General features: G+C 54.8%; 1 protein-coding gene across 2 annotated transcripts in view; it reads left to right on the top strand.

Annotated features, from left to right (window-relative positions):
* Cgnl1 (cingulin-like 1) overlaps positions 1 to 26,010 on the top strand; it is a 128,361-nt gene extending 102,351 nt beyond the window's left edge. For both annotated transcript variants that reach the window (XM_005393852.2, XM_013518875.1), the window contains 9 exons: positions 1,463 to 1,615; positions 2,589 to 2,759; positions 6,231 to 6,392; positions 8,770 to 8,859; positions 20,828 to 20,911; positions 21,185 to 21,309; positions 21,955 to 22,063; positions 22,301 to 22,464; positions 23,324 to 26,010. In XM_005393852.2, coding sequence (XP_005393909.1) covers positions 1,463 to 1,615; positions 2,589 to 2,759; positions 6,231 to 6,392; positions 8,770 to 8,859; positions 20,828 to 20,911; positions 21,185 to 21,309; positions 21,955 to 22,063; positions 22,301 to 22,464; positions 23,324 to 23,459 — 1,194 coding nt within the window. In that variant the 3' untranslated portion in view covers positions 23,460 to 26,010. The remainder of the gene's footprint in view (positions 1 to 1,462; positions 1,616 to 2,588; positions 2,760 to 6,230; positions 6,393 to 8,769; positions 8,860 to 20,827; positions 20,912 to 21,184; positions 21,310 to 21,954; positions 22,064 to 22,300; positions 22,465 to 23,323) is intronic.
* Positions 26,011 to 26,288: the final 278 nt, after the last annotated feature.

Below are 26,288 nucleotides of genomic sequence, written 5' to 3'. Positions count from 1 at the left end.
AAGGCTGTCCTAACCTTTGCAAGCCAGGAGAATCTGAGGCGACTGGGGAGTGTTTTCAGAATACCCAAGTTTTTGCATGTGACAGCAGCTTATGAACTGTTAAGCACCAGACAAATATCAGCCACTGTTCTCTGCAGCCTTGGCAGGGACACCAGCCTCGTTGGCCTTACGTGTTCCTGTGGTAAGCGGTATTCAGTCCCAGCACCCGACCTCAGTTTCTAGATGACCCAGTCTGTGTTTTGGGTCACATCATCCTGTTCTGAGCTACGGCCCTTGTTGATATCCTCAAGCTGATGGCTTGGCGTTTAAGCCATTTAAAGCCACCAGAGTCTTCCTAAGAAATTTTAGGATTTTGTTTTGGAGTTGCATGTTTAAAACACATATGTCTGAGTGACTCAGTGAGGGGAGGGCATGAGGGAGCCAGGGAAATACCACATCCACATGGCTGTGTTTTGTTGTAAGTACTAGAACTTGGCACTGGCCCACTGCATAACCACCTCTGTGTACTTTTTCTGACTGGTGTCTTTTCCATTTCATACCTTTAGTTCATCAAAACACTGGGGCAGTGTTCTTTCCTTACAGATTTATGTTTTAGCTATTTTAACCCTCAGAACAATCTGCATAGCAGTGTGAATTCTAGAATACAAGATGTGGAGCTGAATATCGCAGATGTCTTAATTGTTTTCATTGCTGGTACAAAATATCTGACACCCCAAGTTAAAAGGAGGAAAGGTGTACTTTGGCTCACAGTTTATAGAGGTTCAGTCCATAGCTGGCTGGCTCCAAGGCAGGGTGGCATGGCACAGGGACATGGCAGAGGAGAAACAGTCCATGGCAGGGCAGGCAGGAAGCAGCAAGCAGCAGGCAGCAGCAGGGAGCCTCCCTTTCCCTTTTATCCCATCCAGGTTACAAGCCTATTGGATGGTGTCACCCACACACAGAACTATGATAAACCAACTATTGGGGAATCCAGTACCACATAACCTTAATGCCAGCATCACACACCCTACATCCAGCCACTTCCAGAAAGCCCCACCTGTGAGCACATGAAGCTTTGGTGAGACATCTAGGTACGAGTCATAATGACAGGATATAAATTACAAAGCAGGTTTAGGTTGTTCTAGCATGGAACTCAGTGCTCAGTTTTTGAGTATAAACATTCAGGATTTTGGACACTCTGCTAAACCCTAAGCCCAACAGCCTTGGCCAGCTGCTGTGTTTTTGGGTTGCATCCCTGTCATTCCTGTGGATGTCATTAGCTAAATCAATGTCCTTTTTGGTCCCTGAATGAGTGTCAGAACCAAAAAGGTGCTGGTGTGTCTGCAGTAGCTTTGTTCTGGTCTTCCTCCTTATCACTGAAAGAACGGGTCAGATTGCTCTTGTCAAGGCCGTGAAATCCCTCTGCCACCTGTGCCTGTGGTTGACCTGGTACCTAGGACTGTTCTTCCTCTGCCGTCTGCAGAGAGCACTGAGTCGGACCGTCCAGGAGCAGGAGCAGCTGTCGGAGAAGCTGCAGGAGGAGACTGAGCAGAAGGAGCAGTTGAGGAGGCTGAAGAACGAGATGGACAGTGAGCGACGACACCTCGGGGAGACCATCGAGAAGCTGCAGAAGGAGGTGAGGAGCAGGAGGGGCAGGAGGGCCGCCCTGCTGGGACCCAGGCCCTCAGAGATCGGACGGAGGCCAAGGGGACCTGGCTTCTGTCTAAGCACAAACTTCCTGGGATTTGCGGATGTCCTGAAGCAGCTCTTTGGGTTTGCTGAGTCCCACACAGAACCCAAAAGGTAGAGGCCAGCGCCCTGTGGATGCTGGGCCCCAGTCACCTGGTGACAGTAGGCAGAAGCCTGGTATGGAAGCACTTGCTTACCCCATGCTCCCAGAATTGAAGTCCACACCGCCGGGCCATCTGTGTGAGCTCACCAGAAGCACCAAAGTCAGTTTCAGAACTCAGTCGTTGCCAGGCATGGTGGTGCACACCTATACACCCAGTTGCCTGGGGGCAGGCTAAGGCAGTAAGATCGCAACTTCAAGGCCAGCCTGGGCAACTTAGTGAAACTCTGTCTCAAAATAAAAAAAAAAAAAAAGCACTAGGAGTATGGTTCAGTTATAGAGCATCCCGGGCTTCATCCTCAGTACTGCAAACAAAGCAAAACAAAGAACTGCAGTGGTGCGGCAGCTCTGTTCACCTGTCTCTTGGATGCTGCCAGGCACCTCTCTACTGGCTCTTTTGTCTCTAACTAGAATTCAGTCTGTGTTATTTTAGCTGTGACTCTGTAAGGTAGGTGTTAGGCTGTCAGTATTTCCTGAGAGGGTGCTGCCGGGGCCCAGAGAGGTTAAGGCCGGGCCTCGCCGTGTTTGGGACGTGGCAGAGCGAGGGTCTGGCCCCAGGGCCTTGCCCAGCTTGAGAGGAGGAGTTTTTCGGTTCTCTAGGCTGCGGCCAGGTCAGAGGTAGCCAGGCCTGGAGGGCACGGCCCAGGGCCGGGGCTCTGTGGCCTTGGAGGAGAGGCCGCTCCTGTGCTGAGCAGGGCCCCCGCCGGCTCGCCGCCCCGTGGAGCACACAGCCCGGCTCACACCCGTGCCCCTTCTGCAGATGGCCGACATTGTGGAGGCATCGCGCACGTCGACACTGGAGCTCCAGAACCAGCTGGACGAGTACAAGGACAAGAATCGCAGGGAGCTCGTGGAAACGCAGAGGCAACTGAAGGAGAAAACCCTCGAGGCAGAGAAGTCCCGCCTGGCCTCCGCCAGACTGCAGGACGAGGTGATGTCGCCAGCCGGTCTCCCCCTCACCTCTTGATTCCAAGTGTCCTTCCGGCCTGCTCTGAAGCGCTGCTGTGAGGGACCTGGGATAGATTCTTAATTCTGTGATGAGGCTTGCTTCTTGGCCCGCCATGCAGAGAGGGGTGGGTAGCATTCTAAGACACACCAGTCCCCAGCTCTGAGGGGAAGGGGACACAACTTCGACTGGGCCATTGGCTTGGCTACTTTAACATTTTCAGCCTGAGAAGTTTAGCTGCCGCTTACAGAACAGAAACGACATGTCCAGCTGTGCCCAAGCGCTTTCTATCCGTTCATATTTTAATTTATTCTTAGAGCAGGAACTGTAGTAACTGACTAGTGTTTTTCTACTGAAGTCTTGAAAATTCCAACTTTTATTGGGATGGGGTGGCTAAGACTTTCAGAACAATGACAGGGAATAAAAGAAATACTTTGCAGTTTGTAAGTACTGAAGCTATTAAAACCTATTCCTGGTTTTATGTTTAAGAGTAGAGCCAAGAAACCCAAATGCTAGCTCCCTTCATCTCGACCACTAGAAAACAGAAAAGTGTTGTAATAGGCAGTGGAGGTCCATTTCTGCTTGTGCCTCTCAGCAGCTGGAGACCTCGAGCAGGTTAGCCGGTTTTCTGAGCATCTGTTTCTATCTCTGTAAAAATATACCAAATCTTAGTGAATTAATAACTGTGACAGGAGAGCCCAGGGTCTGTACACCTTGGGCCCTCATAAGTGGTAGCTTCTCTTTAATTGTAAAGCTTTTCTTTTTTGGTTTTCCACATACACTGCCAAGAGCACTAAGATTCCACAGGAAAACAAATTTTCTTTAAAAAACAAATCTTTAATTTCTTTGATGATCAAAGGAAAGTGGCCCTGGAGTCATCGCTGAACGTCAAAGAACAATGGGTATTTATTACAGACTTCTAGGAAGGACGCTGATAGCAGATCCGCTCTGGCTGGGGCTCAGATGATACAGGACTCCCAGGGAGAACAGAAGCCAGCACGCTGACTCACAGTTCCCTTCAGCATTAAAAACAGTATTTATATTTCTCCGGCAGAGGGGTGGAGGGGCTCGGATGCTTGCCAGGACACCAGCAAACACCTGGTCTGTTTCAACTTCAGAAGATTACAGTGTCGCAGTGACTCAGGCAGAGGGTTCCTTGCTATGTTTTGTGTAGTGGTTTAGTGACAATCTTTGGGCTGGAAGGAAACTTACAGATCCTCTCCTGGGATAACCCGGGTCCAGAGAGACGAATTAAGACAGGCAGAGACCAGCACTGTTTACCAAACAGCAGATATATATTTTTTAAATTCCCTGTAATAAAAACAAAGATGGCCTTTCCTAGAGATTTCCCAGTAGCACCTGCCTGTGAGATCCTATTCCAAATGAAAGGATGCCTTGACTCTGAGAGGAAACTAAGCTACTGAGGTCCTGCGGGTGTTTAAAACACAAGTCCGTTGTCACTCTGGGTCCTTGGAAAACTCAAGCTCAGCTCTGCCCTCCTCTGCCCTGAGTTACAGTTCTTCCTGGCAAAAAGCTCAGGGGTCACACAGTGTTGGAGTAACTGCTGCCTTTGCTTTGAGAGAAGTGGGCCTGCTGCCCTTCACCCCGCAGCGTGGAGCTAGGAAAGTTCTGACGACAATAACCTTTAGGAATGAAGGCTCAGAGTTCGCCATCTTTCTGTGTCTTCTGAGTCCTGATGAGCAGAGGTGGGTTTAGTTAGCTGAGGGTGGCCCGGGTGGGCCGCAAAGGCATTTGTTTCCTTTTGATCCGAGGTAAGTTGTTCGGAGACACTAAACCCGGCGAGAATCCCTTACCTGCTGTGTCTGGGACCGGAAATGTTCCAGGTTTCAGTTTTTCAGATTTGTGGGTATTTGCATAGACTTTCCTGGTTGAGCATTTTTTACAGCTGAAAATCTGAAATACTCTTTCTGGTTGCGGGTTTTTGGACGGGATGCTCGACCTGTACCAGCTGTTTCCTTGGGCGTGTCCCTGTAGTGTGCTGCCGGTGCGGCAGGGGCCTTGCAGGGTGTGAGGCGGGTCTGCTGGGCGCTGGGAAGCGGGACCTCAAGGGGTGCTGGGAGAACACCTTGGGAGCTGGAAAGGATGCCGAAGAGGGAACGAGGCCGCGTGGTGCCCGTCAGTGTTCCCACCCTGGAGCCTGTGTTCTTTCCTGGAATTCGGGCTCAGTTCTCACACGGCTCTGTAAGTCAGGTTTCATACCGATACCAGCGCTGCACCGCGGAGAGGTGATGCTCCGGGGCCCCCCAGCCCTCCCCCATGGCTGATCTTGAGGCTGTGCTTCTGTGCAGGCTCCGTCCTGTCACCACCAAGTCCGGACTTGGGTCTGTGTGGAAATGTCTTCTTCAAGGCCAGGCCGCTGCCCTGGCCATGTCAGGTGTCCTGTCCGCCTCCAGAAGAGCACATTCCTGGCCGCCCTGCTCTCCCCACCCTCTTTCGACTTCCTCAGCTTTTCTGCCATGAGCACCTTTTCTGTCCTGCCCACAGGACTCTGCAAGGGCATTTCCCCTCACTTCCACACTCCAAAGGGGTCAATCCTGGCCCCCTGGGAGGGCGGGAGAGAAGGGCCAGCCTTGGGCTGCACCCTGTGTGCCCAGCCAGACGTTAAGGGACACCTGCCATTCACAGAAGGGTTGCAGACAGGACAGGCCCTGGAGAATCTGGCTGTTGAGGTGCTTGCAGTTTCCTCACAGCTGTGAGTTTAGCGCCACCTTGTGGATGAAAAACACTGGCGGTCATGATGGCTGACCATTTTCTTCTACAAAGCAGCAGGTGTCAACTCATGCGCACGTTTATATTAGATTTTGTGCCTGCAGGTTGCCTTGGGATCATTCATTCAGCTTTTATTTTATCCTAATTTTAAGCCTTTTTTGAGGCGATGTGATGATCATAAATTGTTCCTGGAGAAAGCACTTAGCTGGTTCAGAGGCTCCCAAGTGTAAGGTCCAGCGCCCAGAGAAGAGCTGCACCCTGCGTTACAACCTAGGAGCACAGCTCCACACAGATACACTAATGTCCAGTGTGAAAGGGCTGCAGAAGAGTATTTGCTGATTCTTTCTGTTCCAGTAAGTCCATGACTTATGAACATTGGCGTTGCAAACTTTCACAGGTGTCCCATCTGAGGCTCACTTTGTCAGATTGTGAACAAATCTGACTTACGAGTGTTCTCCCAGAACGGAACTTGTTCATCTGTCAGGGACTGACTCCATATTAAAATGCCTGTCAGCTTTGAATAGACTGAGCTTATAACCTACCGGGGTTGTTGCCTGTAGCTGCAAAGAGCTCTGTTTTACAGAAGCGGAAACGAAGGCCCAGAGAGAGATGAGACTTGCTCAAGGTCTTCTGGTCTCCCCGTGGGAGACCACAGGAGCCTCTCTGCTTTGGGGGGAGGCTGCTGGCCTCGGTGCTCTGGAGAACCCCCAACTCCTGTCATCCTAGATGCGCCTGATGGAGGAGGAGATACGGGACTACCAGCGTGCTCAGGACGAGGCGCTCACGAAGAAGCAGCTGCTGGAGCAAACACTGAAGGACCTAGAGCACGAGCTGGAGGCCAGGAGTCACCTCCGAGATGACCGCAGCCGGCTGGTCAAGCAGATGGAGGTCTGTGCGCTGTCCTAGTGGGAGCATGTGTGTGCCCGGGCCAGAGACCCTGGGGATCAGAGGGAAAACCCGGGACCAGTCTGCCCGGACTTCTGGTGTTTGCTTGGTTTTTTGTTTGTTTTTGAGATAGGGTCTTACTGTGTAGCCTGGGCTGGCCTCAAGCTCAGGGTGATCCTCCTGCCTCAGCCTGTCAAGTGCTGGAGTTACAGTTGTGCATCACCATGCCCAGCTAGTCTGCCTCAACATCTAAAAAAGAGTAATCTTCAAAAGCAAACCAACTATTAACCGGAAACGCACCACACACACACACACACACCATGCCCAGCTAGTCTGCCTCAACATCTAAAAAAGAGTAATCTTCAAAAGCAAACCAACTATTAACCGGAAACGCACCACACACACACACACACACACACGTGTGTGTGCGCATACCCATGTGCTCCAGTGTAATTTAGAGATAGCCATAAAAAAAAACAGCTTAGACTGTTAAAGTTAAAATTGTCAAGATTTTGATGAAAGACAGTGCTCAAGGCCAGGGAGAAATGACTTAAATTCAAAATCAGTAGAATTCCTGATTCAGCTTTGCAAATAAACAGAAGTGACTTTTCCAAACCTCTAGGGACATAGTCCTTTGTACCTAAGGAGTGATGTTTCCACTGCGGATCGTGTTATGAGATGGACCGCGTAGAGCCAGGATAATCTGATTCCAGTTTCGTTACTTTTCTGTGTGGCTGCTGTTTCGCTAACATCTTGGTTCTGATCCCCTTCGGGGAGGTCATTTTCAGGCAAGCTGTGCTCAACCTAGTTAACTAGAAATGGGTTTTTCTAGGGCCCAGACAGCCTCTCCTGCAATGGGAAGAGGCTTGGTGTGACCAGCCCTGGCTTGGGTCTGGGCCTGGGCTGCTCTGCCGGGCTGTGGACACTGTGGACTTAGGGCAGGAAGAGAGCCCTGGAGAAGTGATTTTTGCTGAAGATTAGGTTGTCAAGTCATCTCCTGCTAAGGTTTTGTTTTGTTTTGTTTTGTTTTTTAATGAGAAAATCATTTCTTCTGGCTGGCTGAAGAACTAGAAGCAGTAGCATGCTAGGTTGCATTGGCCTTGTGCAATATTTTAGGAATTTCTCCACTGATAATAGAATGACTGGCTGTCAAGGCCCAAGAGGGTACTTGGGGGTGTTTCCTCCCTAAGAGGTGGCTGGCAGGCCTCTTGCTGCGGCTGATGTCTTGCCTGTTTCTACTCTGGCACTTACAAGTGAATTCTCAGGACTCAAAGCTCTCCATGCAATGGACACTTGCCCTAATGTGACTGCAGCTTTTGCAGACCCTCGGAGAATTCTCACTGTGCAAAGTGGGCCTGGAGGAGGTGGGACTCCGGCACAAACAGCAGCTCTAGGGAAGACCCAGCTCTGTGCCGAGGTGGCTCGTGGGTCTCCGTTCCTGGAAAGAAGCCTGCTAGTGTCCCTGTAGGTTCTGAACGCTAGCAGGGAAGGCTGTTTGCAGACACTGTCATTCACATGAGCTCAGAGAGTTTAATTTTGGGCGTTTGCGGAGACACCCGTCACTTGTCAATCAACTTTGGCAGTTGCAAAGACAGTGTTTATATATGAATGCTGCAAGTTTAGGTTTCAAGACTCAGAGTGCTACCTGCTCAGAACTGCTGATTGCATTTGCGGCTCTGGGTCTGTCCAGACCGATGACAATTCTGCCAATGCTGGGAGAAACAGGTGCAAAGTCTACAGACCCTGATGCCAACGTGAGTGGTTTGGTTGGGAGATTCTTCGTACATGAAGCTTTGAAACTTGTCCTTTTAACATTCAGTGGTATTAAGTTGGGAGTCGGCAAGAAGACAAATTGTTATTCATACGTGGTGATCGGTTTACCAGAATTGGCCACCACCATCCTCGTGCACCAGGGCCCCGGGAGAGAGGCGGTGGGGGCCGGAGCAGGGCTGTGGGGCTTTGAGCCGCGGAAGGCACGCACTGCCCCAGCACTGGAGAGACGTGCCCGGCTGGTCTCTCAGTTGGAACAGGCAACAGGCTTAGCTATGACTTTTTAGAAGTATTGACTGATAGAGCGAAAAAAAGATTTGAAGGAAACATGCCAAAATACCCTTAGTTTTTATATTAGGTCTAGCGTGATCTTTTTGCTTTCTAACTGTATTTTCCACATGCACAGCTGCATTTTTACCTTACCGAAGCAATAAAATGTGGTTTTTAACGTGACTGCTTTGGGCAGTGTAAGAAATAGTGACGTCACGTTCCCGGAGCCTGGAGACACTCAGGTCTCCTTTGCCCGTGGGGTTTTCCTTTCATGGGGCGGGTCCGGCTCCTCGTCCCGGTCAGCACAAGCGAGGTGACCTGCGTGTGTGATTTCTCTTAGGACAAGGTGTCTCAGCTGGAGACGGAGCTGGAAGAAGAAAGAAGCAACTCAGACCTGCTGTCTGAGAGGATCGCTTGGAGCAGGGAGCAGGTACAGAGGCGGAGTGGTGAATGGCCGTCCTGGGTGAAAAAGGAACTGTGAGAGGTTAAGAGCGAGGGAGGGAAGGTCAGGCCACGCGGGCAGCAGGGGCCGTGCCATCTTACCACAGTGGGGGCCGGGTGAGGGGCCAGGCAGTGTGTCCTGGTCGAGGGTAGCAGCCTCGCAGGCGTTTTCCAAGGCCAGGAGCTTCCAGCTGAGGCTTTAGGAGCCTTTAGTCTGCCAGGCACTGTACGACGTGGGCGGCAGCAGGGACCGTTAGTGCAGTGGAAAGCGCCGGCCTTTCCTGGGGAGCCTCCCAGGCGGTCAGCGGCTGCACACCCAGGACGCCTTCGGCACCGGCACCGGGCCTCCCAGGCGGGGCTTTGTTTGCAGTGTTTCGAGGAGGGTCCCTTAATTCTATCCTCATGACCGCACTCGGAGGCAGCAGGGGACACTCCTCCTCCTCACTGCAGGGGACAGAACTACTTCCCGAGCTGCTTCCTCGGCGCCATCCCAGGGCTTCTGGGTTCCCGCCCACGTGGCCGTGCAGAGGACTGTGGGGTGCACCAGCACTGTCGGGCAGGGAGGCTGTCCTGTCACAAGAAAGCTGGGTTCTGCGCCCCATGCACACCCAGACCCGGGGAACACGTGGGACAAGGACTCGCTGTGCTCGGGGCAGCTTAAATCTGCCCTGTAGCCACAGCCCCGACCCCTGTGCTTCCCTTGGGTCTCAGCGGGTATGTAAAGGCCTTACCCCTTCTCCTGCCTAGGATCGACACTTTGTTAATTAACAAAATATAAGCAGAGCCTTGGAGTGAGGCGGAGTACAGTTAGGAAATTATCTGACAAGAGATTGAAATGAAAACGCTGAAAGCCCGGTGGTTGGTGGGGTCTGCCCCGTGTGCCTGTCCTGCCTGCCGCTGCTCGGTCACGCGCTTTGTCTCCCTTTGGAGTCGCGAGGATGGCAGGCTGCAGTTCTCAGGGTGACGCTGTGGGCTGGTGACGCCTGCTCGGAGCTGAAGGAATCGCTGGCTTCGTCTCCATCTGCCGTATCTGCCCGGGGCCAGGTTTCTTTGCGCCTCCCGCCTCAGTGCCCTTGACCGTAAAGGAAGCGCTGAGCCAGGTCCGGGTTTGTGAGTGGCACAAAAGCCTCAGCGGGGCCTGAGCTACGGAGGTTTGGACAGGGGCCTTCCTGGAACCCAGGACCCAGGACCCAGGACCCAGGAGAGAGCTCAGCCTTGCTGTTTGCCCCGAAGTTCTTCCCGCATTTCCAAGCTCCTTCACCTGATGGAGTAAAAGCGGTTTCCTCCGAGCTCCTGCCGGCTCAGCTCAGCAGCCTGGTTTCCACAGGGCCCTCCAGGCTCCGCTGAGCATTCACAAGGACAGAAGTGACCAGGAATTTGTTCTGCCAGGCTTTCTTGTGACTTCTGCGCAAGGGAGGGGTGGTGGGAAAGGTCGTTGTCTTAGGAACACCCGGGCAGTTAAGACAGAATTCCAGTCTCATGTTTTACACCAAAACCCAAACACAGGTACACTGAACCAGAGCCTGGCGGCTGCCCTCAACTCAGCTGCCCAGGATCTTGCCGTATCCGGTCCCTTCCTTCTCTGCTGGAGGAGCACGTAGGTTTTGGGAAACAGGACTGCTCTCCATGCTGTGGCCAACCTTGAGAGTATTTGCCCTGAGCTCAGCACTTGAAGTGCATCCCAGGAGGAGGTTAGGAGAGCCCACCTGGCTGCTGGGCGTCCTGCTCGCTCCTGCATCAGCCTCTGGTGGCTCGGGAAAGCCCCAGCCTCCCAGACCGATAAACACAAGGCTGCTGACCCGGGAGACTCTGAAGGCTTTTCTACATTCTAACCTTGAAATGCATCAGGAAGGTTGTATAGAAACCAGGGGGTCCGAATCACCTTTTTTGAAAGGCCCTCACGTGGGAATCGTGTGCCCACGAAGACGAATTCTGCAGAGGGCTGCAGCCCCCTCCCCATCGGCTCTGCCTCCTGCTTTAGCCTCTTTTCCTCACCCTGCTTCTCTGAGGAAGGAACGGTGAAGCCAGCTTGTGATAAATGAAGAAAGTGAGCACCACCTTTAGACTGATGAAGGAGCTGGTAAAGCGACAAACAAAGCCCGTGCGGTGCGGGGCCTCGAGCCCTGCTCAGACGTCCTTGACTGCTCCTGGTTGGTGCGGGTGAACTGGGCTGACCGAGCCGCTGCCTCACTGAAGGCATCAAAGCTGAGGCTCAGCCACGCCAGTCCGCGTTGAAGTGCGGAGAGGACCTGATTGCGAAGCCGCTTCGGTCCGCTTAGGGAACTTGCGAGCTTGCCAGAATCAGAGTGAGGGAAGGGAAATGCCCGCACCCTACCTTCTTTCCCCTCTTGCCCTCCAAGGCTGACCTCACAAGACCCCTGGGCTCCCAGAGGCTGCTGGCACGGCAGAGTGCAGCGTTTGCTGCTCTCTTTAAATGGAAAAGGTAAAGCTTGCAACTCTACCGAAACTCTGACTTCTTACACGTTCTTCGGAACCTACCTCCCCCATTTCCCACGCCTCCCCTGGTCTCAGGGGAGCAGTGGGGTGGAGAACCAGGACAGATTCCCCAGCAGCGTTACTAAGTGGAGCCTGAGGTCTGGCAAGACCTCAAGGTCAGCGCTCCAGACCTGAGGTGTAAGGGATGAGAGATGGGCTCTGGCCGGAGTCCCGTGGCAGTCAGCCGCAGAGCTGGCCTTGGGCCCCTCATTCCAAGGGCCACCTTCTGTGTCCCGGTGCCTGCAAAATGTGACGCTCTGTGCAAGGCAGTGCAGGAAAGCTACGGAGTTGCTGGCCCGGGGGTGCTGGGGCTTGAGGAGCTGGATCAGGGGTAAGAAGTGGCAAACTAACAATAAAACACGGCAGGTGCTGAAGGCAAGGGAAAAGCCAAGCGGCACACGGGGAAGACCAGCAGGCAAGGGCTGGGAGAGGAAGCGTGGCTTGGGGTCAGCTCGGAGGACAGGATAAGACAGACCAGCTCAGGAGCAGGAATGAGCCTAAGAGGGAATGGACGGCGTCAATGAGACGCAGCAGCGGGAACAGACACGCTGAGGGCCGTGAGTGGACGAGCGGATGAGTGTGTTTCTGGTTTCCATTGGAATGAAGAAAGGTAAATTTGCAGAGGCAGACTGAGGCTTTTCCCTGGCCCTATCCACAAGGCAATGGGGAGCCATCGAAGGTTGTTGAACCCAACAGTGAAAGATACACGGTGTTGCAGGAGACGGATGCGGCAGGAGCTGGGTATGGAGGGGAGATGGCACAGTCCCGGGAAGAGGCACTTGGGAGGTCAGGGAGCTGTCGCTCCCAGGGCTCTGGGGTTTCTCTTCGTTGTGTATATTTGACACCCAGTACATGCTGGCCCCGTGATCTGTGAGTCCCTGGCCTTTCCAGGGCCTCTCCTTTGCGTACGTGGTCAGGACACCATTATTCCGACTGATGGATTCGGGGAACCCCGACGGACCAAAAGCTTTCCAGCCTTTTGGAGCCTTGTGCTTTGTGTTTGAGTCTGGCTGATGTGAAGGAAGAGGAATGGGTGTGGAGTTGATAAAATAATACCTTCTTCTGTATAAACAATAAAAACAAAGGAAGGGGAGGAGTATCTGTATTCTCATAGTTTCACCGTGGACAGAAAGGTTTCTGAGTAATGTATGTGTTAGAGAATCTTTGGTTAAATACTGGGTATCTTACCAGCGCTGGATCTGTTTAAATCCTGAGAAATCCTTTTTCTGCCCTTCCTACAAAAATGGTGACAGTTGCCCTTGGTAGGGAGGGGCTTCTGGATGCCGGCGCCGGACGGGTCCCTTAGGGCCTCCTTGCTGTGTTCAGGGACTGTGAGGGCAGAGCTGTGATGTCCACCGCCCCTAAGGTGTGGGGCCATGGCTGGATTCCACCCCTTGCGGACTATGGCAGGGTCTTAAAGACCCCCCTGCTAACGAGGCGCATCTGGGCCTTGACTCCCGGGTTAGAAATAGCGTCACGGTGTTTGGTGAGCGCTTGGGTTCACTTGATCCGCGCCCGACTTCACGAGCACAGGATCCAAATGCCCATGTGATGATGCCAAGCTTGGTGGGCTCCAGATGTGCGGGGGGCTGATTTCTTCCTCGGGGCCCTGCTAAGCTGTGGTGGCTGAACACGGCTGGTCAGCAGGCTGGGGCACATGGGAACAGGCATGGCATTCTGCTGGGCATGCAGGCCTGGAGCGGCCAGCCCAGTGGAAAAAATGATTCAGCCTGTCTGAGCAGCCGGCAGGCAAGGAAAAACCCCAGCACAGGCTGTGGTGACACCCCTGCCTTCCCGGGGCTGGGTGAGGCTGTCCCATTGCCTCAGCACCCACAGGACAGGTCCCAGGGGACGGAGTGACAGAGGTCGGCAGGCACTCTGGGGAACTGCTCGTCGTGCAGCTGCTAGTGAAGCAGACTGCAAACAAGTGTCCTTCACAGGAAGCACGGGAGACCTCCGAGGGGCTTTCTCCTCCTTTTAGTTAAAAGGCTGCACAGAAGCAGTTCACACCGATTCAGTTGCTCAAAACCCGGTGTGCACAGTTGATTCACCGCGACTTGGTTGATTATCGCATTTAATATCAGTGCAGAAGTGCATGCCCGCAGCCTCTTCACAGCCCAATGAGAGGCACAGGTGAAGGGTTAAGTATTGCAATTAGCAGTCATAAGTGCAGCATTTCTGGCTTTTCATTAACCCAAAGGCAGTTCTTCTAACCCTGCGGGCTGGCTCTGACAACCCAGAGCCCTGCGGAACCCGACCTGTTATTTCTGACCAAAATGCTCAGGGTTTCACATTCTTTCAGTTCAGCCGTGATGAACTGTTGTTCTGGTTTTAGTTTGACTGGGAAGTTCTTGCTTGCTCCAAGTGATACAGCTGGAGAGGGAGCAGCATGCAAGTGAAAGAGACTTCCTGAGCCTCAGGGCTACCTCCCTGGCCGCAAGCAGGCTGCTGTCCAGCCAGGAAGTTTGTTTGTTTGTCTTTGTTGTTCAAGGGCAGAAGAATCTGGTTTGGATGGTTTCCAAGACCTTGGTGGAGTCCTAGGGATCCCAGAAGGAGGAGCACAGCCCAGACTGTGACTCCTAGAATATTTCTGGCTTGTGGGAAGACCGTCTGTCTTGGGGAACTGTCCTTAACACCCTGTAGGATTCCCTGTCTAAGGCTCCCTACAGTGAGCTTAGTTTAGAATTTGTCATCCCTTGTTTTTGAAGAACTGGAAGAAGCCTATTGTGTTTGTCAAAAGACGCAGGAAAAACTGAGCGTCCGGTCCCGGTGATTGTTGAGTTTTATGGCGTTTCACCCTGATTCATCTTACACTTCCGGGCCCACATCCGCCTTTGAGACGGCCTGGCGGGACATGAACGATCGGTTTGGTTCTCTCCTCTCCTCTGGCAAATCCCCAAAGGAGAACTTGGGGCTCTGCAGGGAGGTCCTGACCTCGCAGAGGCCCGGTGGGCGCCACCTGCTGGAGCTCCTCTGCGCAGTGTTGCGTGGTGGCCACGGCTTTAAGGTGAAAGTTTGTCCTGAGCCCAAGCTGCGCCCGGCGCTGTGACCTCAGGGCTTCGCGCCTGCTGGCGCACTCTGCCTTGGCCCATAGTATTGCACTCCGATGCCCCTGCTGGAACTCTGCCTCCTGTGAGGTTTTCCCTTCATTAGAGATTTGGGTCCTACGGGTTTGCAAAGAGGCAGTGCGGAGGGGAAAAGGAGCATGGATTTTAGCCAGAAAGCCTGGTTGGAATCCCAGCAACTCAGGCAGGTTCCTAACCTCCCACGAGAGCAGGAGCGTGAGTGACTCCTGCCAGAGTTTCTGGGAGGAACTGCAGGCTCAGGCGTGGACTGCACCCTCAGGCTGACCTGAGAGGCTCTTAGCCCTGCCCGGTGGCTCCCGGGTGGCCCAGCAGTGAGACCCTTGCCTCTGCTCTGCTGGACTGTTACTGGCTGCTGATGTTTTTGAACTGGACCCCAGAGCAGCTCAGCTTCTAAAGATCATTTTCTCCCTGTAAGAATCTGGATCTTCCTTACCCCTTCAGTTTTGGGAAAATAATCTTCCTTCTCTCCCATTCTTGCCCTGACTTTCCTCTGAGCTCCACCAGCCTGTGCCCTGATCTCTTCTTTCTCCTCGGGGCCCTCTGCTCTCCTGAACGCTGCCCTGCTGCTGGCCCTCACCCATAACTGGCCCTGCCCAGTGACCTCACCCTGGACTGCTCATAGGCGTGTTCTGAGTGCCTCTGCCAGAGGGCTTATGGCTGACTAGTTCAAGTTCCTTGTTTGGGGACAAAGAGCCTGGATCCCTGAGGCAAGAAGAACAAGGTCACACACAGGCGACCAGCAAAGCCAGGAGGAGAGCTGGGCAGGGCTGTCACCTGTGTACCTGCTTCCTGCTGCAGGGAAAGGGGCCTGTCCTCTCTCCAGTGTCAGGCAGTGCCCGGGGCTGTGAGGTCCCGCAGCCTGGCCTTTCTGATGACTTCCCAGCCTGGGGCCCCATGGGCTGGCACAGAAAGCACCTTCAGAGCCGGGACGTGCGCCTGCATGCATTACCCGTGAACCCCATGCTCAGGAGCAGTTACGGGAATCAGCCCACTGCCCGGGCCACATGTGACTCTCGGCGGCTCCGGGGTAAGTGGAACGGGGCAGCCAGGCCGAGTTCCTTCTGGGAGCCCCTGCTGATCCTTCGCAGTGCTGGAATGTTCCCCTTGGGCTTGACAAGGATGCCATGAGGAGACCGGGCTGCCCTCCTGCCTTTCGAGACACAATATTTGCATATCTTTCTTGGGTACATTCTGGCCATTCAAACTGTGTAGAATGTGCAATGAACAGGGTCATGCGCCTTTCCACCTCTTCAACCATCCGTCATTTTTAAGTGCTGGGAATTTTGTGCGTCTCCTTTCTAGTCATTTTGAAATATGTCACAGACTGTTTTAACCCGTAGTTACCCTGCGGTATGGAAGAAGTAACTGTTCTTGCTCTGTTTTGGTGCCAGTGTTAAACTTCTTTCCGCTCGCTCCCCGCCGCCCTTCCCAATCTCTAATGACCGCTGTAGAAGGTTGACTTCTCAGTTTCTACAAAGGAGAACATGTAGTGTTTGTCTTTCTGTGTCCAGCTTGCTCCACTCACCGTAATCACTTCCATTTCTATCAAAGCTGCTTCGGGGCTGGGGATTTAGCTCAGCGGCAAAAGCGCCTGCCTGGCAAGTGCAAGGTCGTGAGTTCAGTTCCTGGTACCGGAGAAAAACAAAACAAACAAACAAACAAAGCTGCTGCAAATAACTTGGACGCCATTCTTCTTTATGGGCAAATAGTATTCTATTATGTACATATACACAGCATTTTCTTCATCCATTTCTCATCGAGGGCCATCCACACTGAACCTGTATTTTTAAGCTGTGTGAACAAAGCTGCAGTAAACGTGGGTGTGCGGGAATCTTTTTGGTATAACAATTTCATCTCTGTGGATACATGACCAGTAGCAGAATTGCTGGATCATGTGGTGGGTTTTTTTTATTTGTATCTCCTTGAAACTCATTCATCATCTTACTAACAATCATTTAACTTTATTTGCATCTTCTTTGAGCTCACTGAATGTCTTAGTAACTGCTTAGTAATGTTTGTTGGTTTGACCTTGATCTCTTCAGTTATTATTTTGGGTTTTGGTTTTTTCAGTCAGGGTCTCCCTATGTAGTTCAGGCTGGCCTCGAACACTCATGGTGATCCTCCTGCCTCAGCCTTTTGAGTGCTGAGATTATAAGTGTATGCCAAATGCCCATCCTCTTCAGTTATGTTAACTATTTGTTTTTGAATTCTGTGGAAATTCATCCACGTCAGTGCCTGGGACCTCAGCTTTTACAGGGTTATGAATTTTTAGAGGCATTTTGTTGCCTTATTTTCTCATTATTCTTCTAGTTTTGTGTTGAGCCTTATAGATTTGTTCGGATGGAGAGTGCTGGCGATACAGTGGAGGTACCTTGAATATGTGGGTTTCTCCCCGTGCTGTGTTCTTGGCTTTGGATGTGAGTCGTGTGCACTCACCTAACTCCACCAGTTCAAAGAACAGGGCTCGGTGTCCGTGACAGTTCCCACTATTAACAACAGTCAGAGGCCCAGTCTTGGATCAACACTTGATGTAAAACTTTTTATTTACTTTTTTGGTACTAGGAGTCAAACTCAGGACCTTGCGCTTGCGCCACTGACCTATATTCCCAGCCCCAAAAAACTTATATTTAAAAAGTCTTCTACACCTTCAGTAACCCAGGACGCTGAAGAGCAGTGATGAAGACAGGCTGAGAACTGGAAGAAAAGGGGAAGTGAGGATGGAATAAAATGTAATCAGCTCACATAAAATTGAAAAAGAAGGAAAAAATGAGAAAGTAGATTTTGAAGTTTTGTTTTGTGTCCCCAGTCAAGAGCTGGAAGGGAGAGGTTTGAAAGGTCATGTGAGGGGGCAGAGAGAAGAGAAGGAAATGTAAGTGGGAAGTATGAGAAAGTTTATGGGTTTTGGACCCAGTTAATTATCTCCACCTTCAGAAACCCAGTGTTGGAAGACTCAAGGACCAACCCTTGCTGAAGGGAGCTCAATAGATCTATGTAGATCATTGGAAATAAACACATGAACCCCCACCCATATGCAGCTTCAGCCCAAGGAGACTTTTGAGGGCTATTTTAGGTCCTCACTGAGAGCTCTTTCAATTTCTTTAGTCATCAATTGCTCGTTTGGGAGCACGGTGCTGAATTTCTGTGTATTTGTGTACTTTTCATGCCTTAGCACCGGCAGTTGTCCCTGCGCTGCAGCAGGCGGAGGTCTTCCCCGGAACTCTTAGGTGAAGGAGGCTTCTAGGCCTGAGGCAGCAACAGCCAAGCTTTGGGGCCAAGGGGTGGGCCTTTCCTGAGTCCCACACGAGAGCACAGTGCCTGGCCCCGGTAACTGTGGACTTGAGGTTTGGGAACACAGAGGGGACTTTCTCCACGGCCCCTGGGCTACTGTGTGTTGCTGCTCTTGCGGAGATACAGGAGCCAGCTGATGTCTTCTGCACACCGCAGGGGAAAAGCACAGGTGGTACCAGGGCTTTGGTTCTAGCCGCTTGGTGCAAAGTCTGTGTGCTGTGGAGAAGGTGCTGCCTAGGCCTTCCAGAGCACATCATAACGTTAGGGCTGTGGTGTCCTGGAGGGGGACACGGAGGGACCCTTCCTAGGTCCTGCAGGTTGCAGATGGATGTGAGGGTTTGTGTGAGGGTTTGTGCGAGGGTTTGTGTGAGGGCTGCGGCTTTGCTGCCTGTGCTCCTAGAGCGGCTGGTGTGGGTGGGGAGGCCCCTAGGTCGTATGGGGAAAGCTCTAGCAAGGGTGGGGCCTGTGGCATTGGTAGTTTCAGTCTGAGCGCTGAAGAACACAGATGCAGCTTTCACCTTGTCCCTGGGACACAGAGCAGCCTGGGTGATGTTAAGGATTTTCCTACCTGCAGGAGCATCCTAAGCCATGAGCTGGGCAGGGGACCTTCCCGAGAGCTCACAAGCAAGTGTAAGGACCACTTGTAAGAGGGTTCTTGGAGCTGTAGCGCTTGGCAGAGAGAGAGGGACAAAGGCTCCCCTGGCTTGCGGTGGATACATGCAAATGAAGCCAGAACTCCGCAGCGGGGGCTGCGGTCCCAGGGTGTGGGCTGGAGAGGACTTCCCTGCTCAGGCAGGAGGAACCCATGCTTGTGGCTGCTGCAGCTGCTGGCCCTGAACTGCAGGGGGTGCTGTGCACCATCCAGGAGGCCAAGGGGCCAGGCACGCTGTGGTTGGCCCCAAGGTGGGGTGGTGTTTTCCTGCTGTGGTGGTTTGGTCCTGAGCGCGGAGAGAGGCCCAGAGGGAGAAGGTTCTTCAGGGTGGAGGGGTCCCTGGGAGACCAGCCAGCTCCCCAAGCTGGACTTAAAACCTGGGGTGTGGTAGCACTCTCCTGCGGTCAGGGCTGCCGGCGTGCTGCTGTGAGCGGGGCTTGTGGGGCCCTCCTCCTGCCCCGTGGCTGGCAGTGTTGCGTGCCCACCCCGGCAGGGAGCAGGGGCTGCAGGTGCCAAGGGTGTTGCTCTCTCCTGTGGTCGCCCGTCTGATGCGCTGTGTAGGGTCACCCCACCCCTCGAGCTCCTCCTTCCCTCCCTGCCAAGCACACTTTGTGCTCTGCTGCCCGCCTCCCCGATGAGCTGAACGCGGGACAGCTCTGTGCCGTGACCCTGGCCCCTCTCCGTGCTTTGCTGTTTGTGTTACAGCCGTGTTTGTGCTTGAACTCCCTTTGAATCCTTTGCTCTTTATGGGTCCCTGCGGTGATCAGAGAAGGTGAGGGGGCGGGCAGTGAACTGGCTCGGCCTGGGTTCAAGCAGCTGCCTCCATTAACTTCCGATACTGCCCTGGGCCTCGGTGCGTCTGCTGGAGGCTCACATAACTGGAAGGCTGCCTGTCAGAAAGTGCAGGCTTTCTGCTTTGAACCGGTACACCCCCTCCCCCTGCCCCGCCTGAGGCCCCGTCTGGGCCTCCTCTCCCGCCAGCCTTCTAGCTTGTCCCGCCCGGCCGCTTGCTCGGGACTGGACACAACTGCCCCTCCTCGTCCTGTGCGCACGCGGAGGTCAGACGGGGGCCTGGCCCGTGTGGCAGCTCCCGCCGTTCCCAGCGCCCGCCGTTCTTGCCCGCTGGTGGTGGGAGGCGTGAGCTTATCTTTTGCCGCAAAGTTGCCTGAACAGGTGACCAAAACAGCTCGGTGCCAGGCCAGGCGAGCCTGTCTCAGATGCGCCCCAGGACCTGTGTCTGGGGACTCCGCGTGTGTCCTGGGGCCGTGTTGAACCCTGGAAGTTCTTACCCAGCCTCAGAGGGAAGGGGCAGTTTACCGTGCTGGCACCTGCGCCCCAAACCTGGTGCGGCGTTTGGGCCACTCTGCAGCGGTTCTGCCTGTGGGCGCGGCCTCCGCGTTGACTCTTCTCTCCCGCGGAGCCCTGGGAGCAGGGAGCAGGGAGCAGGGACACAGCGCTGACATGGCGAGGCTCCTTTCCCACCAACGCGGAGGGCAGCTTCGTCACCGGGCGCCCCGTCAGGCCCGGGGTAGCACAGTGTCCCCACCTCTGTCTGGCACGAGGAAGGAGAAACGTGGCTCTGGTGGGACGCGCACCGGGCGCCTTTCCGCCGCGTGCCGCGTCGCGTCCAGCTCTGCAGCTCTCGGGCCAGCTGAGTGACTGCGCAGCCTGCCTCGCCTGGGGCTTTCCCCGTCCCAGGACTGAAGGGTCCTTGTCCTGGGGGCATCTCCAGCCTGAGTGAGCTTGGCGCTGGCCCCTGCGAGTGAGTGGCTCTCCAAGCTCTGCGGGGCTGTAGTACCTGGAGTGCGCAGGATAGCGCAGTTCCCTACCGCTGCTGAAACAGCACTGCAAGTTGGATTCCTAGGACAAGGAAGCTGACTGTCTCAGAGCTCTGGAGGCCGGAAGTCCGAAGTCAGTGTTGGCGGAGACCCCTGGGAGGACCCTCCCTTGCCTCGTCCTGGTTTCTGGCGGCCCTGGCTTGTCGCTGTGTCACTCCAGCCCTTCCCCTGGCAGCTCCCTCTGTGCGCGCGGCTCTGACCCAGACTTCCCTTCCTGTGAGGACGCGGCCAGGCTGGACTAGGCCAGCTCAGCGCCTCATTTTGGAGGCCCTGTTTCCAGTTCAGGCCCCGCCGGGAGTACTGCGGGCTAGGGTATCAGCGTCCTTTTCTGTGTGTACACGGAGGCCATGGCTCAGCCCGGAGCAGCAGGGTTAGCTGTGATGATGGTTGTTGTCTGTGCGCCATCGTTGCAACCATTGAGAAGCCAAGAACGCCTCAGAAATACGCCCTGCTCCGGGCAGATGGCATGAGGAGCCCGCTCCGCGCCGGCCTCCCTGAGAAAGAGTGGGCGTGGTTGTTAGAACTCAGCCCCTGGGAGCCACTGTGGGACGGAGGCTGTGGAAACAACCCCCTGACCTCGGGCTGCTCTGCTCGTAGATGGAGCAGATAAGGAACGAGCTTCTTCAGGAGCGCGGCGTGCGACAAGACTTGGAGTGTGACAAGATTTCCCTGGAGAGACAGGTGAGGGCGCCGAGCCCACGGGACCCCGCTCTGCCGGGCTTTGGCGCGGAGCCCCACGGAGTTGAATTCCAGTGCAAACGGCACAGCCTGGGAGCCTCAGGACACACTAGAGTTTATTCAGGCTTCTAAGGGAATGGGCCTGAGCCCAGGGTGTGCCTCTCCCCATCCCTGGGCCGCCAGACTCCCGTTCTGGGGTGGAAGCAGCCTTACCATAGACACCGCCCTCCTGTGTGGCTCTCAGGGAGTGCCCTCACCGTCCCGTTTCGGTTCCAGAACAAGGACTTGAAGAGCCGGGTTGTGCACCTGGAAGGCTCCCACAGGTCCAGCAAGGAGGGGCTGGTGCTGCAGATGGAGGCCCGGATCGTGGAGCTGGAGGACCGTCTGGAGAGCGAGGAGAGGTGCGCATGCCCCCCTCGGAGTGCCCCACGTCGAGGGTCCCTCCCATCCCCACAGCCTGGGGAGAGGCGGAGCAAGGGTGGCCTCGATGTCACTCCTTCTCCTTCCTCTCCATGGGCTGACACCGCATGGGGGAAGAGGCCACTGGCCACCTGGCAGTGACGAGCGGGTCCCCCACGGTGGGGGTGGGCGGGCAGATAGGAGACCGGGTGGCCACTCCTTCCCAAGCCCAGGATTCTCCGCAGGGAGCTGTCTCCACAAGCCAGAGGACCAGCACCAGGATGAATGTGATCAGTCCTAGTTCTCATTTGTGACCCTTCGGCCTTTGGGAGGTGTTGCACATGTGCATAAGATCTGCCTTCCAGGGGACTTTGAGGGGGTCGTGCTGGAGTGGCCTGGAGTGGACCCCAAACACTGGCTGGCTGCGATTCTGCATTAGAATTAAGTCAGGACAGTTCTGGCCCAGCTTAGCTCCCTGTGCCTTAACAAGTCACTCCCTTCTCAAGTCCTGTTTTGATCTTTCCTCCTGTGTAGTTGTCCTCTCTGACCTTAAGCTCGAGCTGACCAGGTACCCCTGGGTGGTGGGGCCAGAGCCTCCCGCAGGGCCCAGAATGAGAGGGACTCTGCTCTGCCTCCCGCCCTTGCAGGGAGCGTGCCAGCCTGCAGCTCAGCAACCGCAGGCTGGAGCGGAAGGTGAAGGAGCTGGTGATGCAGGTGGACGATGAGCACCTGTCGCTGACAGATCAGAAGGACCAGGTGAGGCGTCTGTTCCCACCGCAGGCGGGGGCCGGGGGAGGGAGACCGGCAGTGGCGTTGGGCTTCCTCCCCTCTGCTTACCCGCTCTGCTCACAGAACGGGGAATTTCCACAGTCCTCGAATGCTAAGCTTGACTTTCAGAAACCATGAGACTGGTTTGCCAGGGAGAAGACGGGTGGGCCCCCACATCGCTGCCGGGCCGGTGCACCCCTCAGCCCCGCCTCTTTCCTGCCGCAGCTGAGCTTGCGCTTGAAAGCAATGAAGCGGCAGGTGGAAGAGGCCGAGGAGGAAATCGACCGGTTGGAAAGTTCAAAGAAGAAGCTGCAAAGGGAGCTGGAGGAGCAGATGGACCTGAACGAGCAGCTGCAGGGGCAGCTCAACGCCATGAAGAAGGACTTCAGGTAGGGAAGGTGGTGCTCCACAGTCCCCAGCATCTGAGCAGCGCTCGCTGCTCTCAGAGTATTGTTAGACCGCTTCCTCCCTGCTGCCTTCCAGGGCCATCCCTTCCTGCAGATGCAAGTGGCTCGGTCCACGGTTAGGTGGGGTCCTGTGTGCGCTGTCCTTCCAGCAGGGTCAGGTGGGTGGGGACTTCTTGTGGACCCCAGGGAAGCCTGCGGCTCAGAGCAGACAGGTCAGCTTAGACCCTGCTGCTTTGGTCTGAGGGAGGATGTTCTGATTTTTATCCTCAAAAGGACTGTGCTCTCCCAAGCTTCCCTGGTCAGGAGTCAGACAAGGCTTGCAGGGGCCACTTCCTCTCCCCAGGCCCACGCCCACCGTGCAGCCAGCCTTTCCTGGAGGCCAGCGGTGCCGGGCAGCGTGCTGGCCGGCCAAGTGCTGCTCTTACAGATGGTGGCGCTTACAAGCCCATGGAGGATGTGGCCACGTGGGGCCTGTTCATGGGGAGCTGGGCCCCAGGTCAGTGTTAGGGTGTGACATTTAAGGGGCACCCGAATAGATCACATTTTAGTACAACAGGAAGTTACTGCCAAATTTAAAGTTTATTGCATGCAGCCCTTGGAGATTAAGATACCCAAAGTTTAAATTAGGATAGGATGAATATCCTGTCAAGCCATACTGGAGAAATCGGTAGCTCTGATCTTGGCCCAGGCGGTCGACACCAGCTTCCTGCCTGGAAGGATTTGGTGAGGTGAATGTGCTCATATGCACCTAGAGGGGTGGAGGCCAGGAACCCCAGGCCCTGCTCCACCCCACGTCCGAGAGGGACCTGGCCGAGGAACCACGCCTGTGTTGTCTCCGCAGACTTAAGAAGCTGCCGAGTAAAATGCTGGACGACATGGATGACGACGATGACCTCAGCACCGAGGGCGGGAGCCTCTATGAAGCTCCGCTGAGCTTCACTTTCTCCAGGGACAGCACCGTGGTCAGCCAGATCTAACTGCGGCCCTCACTGCTGCTGCAACTCTGCAGTGCCCATGCAGGAGGCAGCAGGGAGAGCAGAGTGCGGGGAGCCCCTGGCCACCCCGACACACAGCTCACGGTGCTCCGTGGGTCTCCAGGGTCTTGAGAGGGAGTCACCGCCTGCTGGCCCGTTTGGAGAAAAGTGCCTTGGTAGGATGAACACCCGGTCCTTCACAGCTGTGCCTCCCTTCCAAGAGAAAGGGTCCCAAGTGCACCTTCCTACTTCAGAACCACGTGCAGAGGACATGGTGAACGTACCGCACACCAGCCCTTCGCACAGACCGCTGCGGACACATTTTAGACCGTTCTGCCACCTCTTCAGGGTGGGCTCTTTGTACAGTTCACATATATATCCTGAGCATTCTTTCTTAAAACTCAAAGCTGCTAGGCTTCATTAAGAAGCGGAGATGAGAGACAAGGTCGAATGTAGACCACTTTGGAGACCAGAGTTGGAAAGAAGGATCGTAGGGACCTTCCTGGGAGCGAGCACAGGCGCAGGCGGCCTGGGAAACCGCTGTTGCTGATCAAGGGTGTGAGAGTTGGAGCCTCACTGTCGCCTGTGAGCTGTATTTAGGGCTTTGGTTGCTCATCTCATCTAGAGCTACAGTTTCTGGACCATGCGAGACCAGTTTCTGGTCGCCAGTTTCCGTTGTACACACAGGAGTGGGGAGACTTTAGGTGTATAGCAGGTGACGTGGCCTCTGGCGGCACTGGGCTGCTGCGCCACGTGGTCCTCTGCCTCCCCCGCCAGGGGCCTGGAGCTCCACGCTCAGGCCTAACATGGAGAGGACGGGAGCTCAGGTTGTCAGCCTAGGTGTGAGGATGAGGCAGGAGGTGCTCAGTGAGGTCCTGGGGAGAGGGCGGGGGAGAGAGGGCACAACGGCTGTGGGTGTGGGTGCGCGTGAGGAAGAAGGTGGAAAAGGGCAAGAGCCGCAGGACTGGAGATAGGGGGACTCGAGCTGGAGCTGGAGCGGTGTTCAGGGAGGAAGAGTGGGACCTGTCTGCAAACTGGAGGTCTCCTTGCTACTTTCGGGCACAAGGTTAGGTCTGGTGCAAGGCCAAAACGGGTGGGATTACAGGGAGGGCGGTGTCGGGAGGATGCAGAAGCCCTGCATACCCACAGGGCGCGGGCTGGGCAGCTCAGGTGGGAAGAGGCCGGGGAGAGGACGTGGGACGTAGCTATGGGGCCAAGACAGCTTCCGTGGGGCCCCTTGTAATGACAGGTGGGAGAGCTGAGGGCCAGAGAAGTCCATGGCAGTTGGCAGGGGTCTCGCTTACCTTGGGTCCCAGAGCTGCTCAACAGGAGGCAGAGTCCTCAGTGTATGGAAGGGTGGGCACCTGGAACTGGAGAGCCACACCCTCCTCTGCCACCACACTGGCCACTCGTGTGCCCTCACTGTGAGGGGTGGCCATGGCCCCTGCTCACTCCAGTGCGGGCAGGCCCTCCCTCAGCCTCTGGTCCATGTGGCAAATCTGTCGGGCACCTGCAGTGTGCCGGGTACAGCCCTTGGCACTGGGATAGCAGTGAATACAGTGGGTGAAAACGGTCCTCCTGGTGCTCAGTCAGCAGAGTGGGTGCCAGACAGTAGCCAAGTGGACACGGGGCCGGGCACCACGGAGCTCAGCCCTGAGCCCTCTGCCCTCTTGGGGATGTGACAATCACAGGGATCCTTGGACCCTCAGAATGTATTTCACTTCCCTGTTGCTTCCATGTTTCCAAACACCGGCCAGGAAGCCAGCCTGCAGATGCCTCGCATTCAGGTACCCAGAGCGTGGGGAGAGATCAGCCAGCCCGGAAGCTGGGCAGGGAGCATCCGCTTTGCTTGATGGAAAAGCCGCTTCCTCTCATTTTCGCCTGTTCTTGCTGGTAGCCTTTAAGGTGGCTGTTGGAAGCAAGAGGGCCCCTGAGTAGAGCAGAGGACAGGAATGGCTCTCACTGTCACCCTAGAAAGAGCCACTGAAGATGTTGATTGTGCCGTGAAGATGTTAATGCGGTCCCCCACTGCGGTGCAGTCGCCAGCGGCCAGGAGCCTGCAGTACGTTGGGCGGGAAGGGAACAGCCCTGGGTGTGGAGAGGTGTTGTGGGCCCTGACTCATCTCCTTACCCTCGGCCTTGACAGGGTGCTGGCTGGGATGAGATGAAGATTAGGGCCCCAGGTCCTTCCCAGCTTGAACACAGCCATGCTTTGATCACATATATATGTTATATATACCTACTTTCCTCTTGTTTATTGCTTTAAGAGCTAACCCCTGCTCAAGAGTGTTTTCTTTAGGTTAAGAAGAAACAAAATTATGTAAAAAATATATGACCAAATGCAATGCTGAAGAGACAATCATCACATATCTTTATAATTTCCCCTTTCAGAGTACCATCCTGCCGTACCTGTTCACGTACTCTGTTGGGTTTTGCTTTCGCATATGGTTTGCTTGTCATGGGGAAAGGATACTCGTGGTGTGGCTACCTCCACGTAAGTGAATGTCTGGGTGCAGCAAGATTTCCTCTCAATAAACAGCGTCACCAACTGGAATCCCAACTTCTGCACTGTTTTCACTCCTTCCTTTTCTCCAAAGCTGGGCCTGTCTCCTCTCAAAAACAAAGGCGAATGGCTAGGAGCTACTGCAGGAAGTAGAAGTTGGTGCTTCCGGCCCCAGGCCCAGTTTGTGAAACAAGAGGGTGGCGGAGCGGTCAGCAGTGAGTGCTGAGGGGCCCGATGGGCCGGATGGTTGAGAAGTTCTGAGCAACCCATACTCCCATTCCAGAGGACGGCAGAGTGGGGCACACTGCCCCGCGTGCATCGCTGGGGCT

Source organism: Chinchilla lanigera, unplaced genomic scaffold (genome assembly GCF_000276665.1).
Source record: "Chinchilla lanigera isolate Chin_1 unplaced genomic scaffold, ChiLan1.0 scaffold00049, whole genome shotgun sequence".
NCBI classification, from domain to species: domain Eukaryota; kingdom Metazoa; phylum Chordata; class Mammalia; order Rodentia; family Chinchillidae; genus Chinchilla; species Chinchilla lanigera.
The sequence above is the reverse complement of the archived record's forward strand: the minus strand, read 5'-3'. Positions and strand labels throughout refer to the sequence as shown.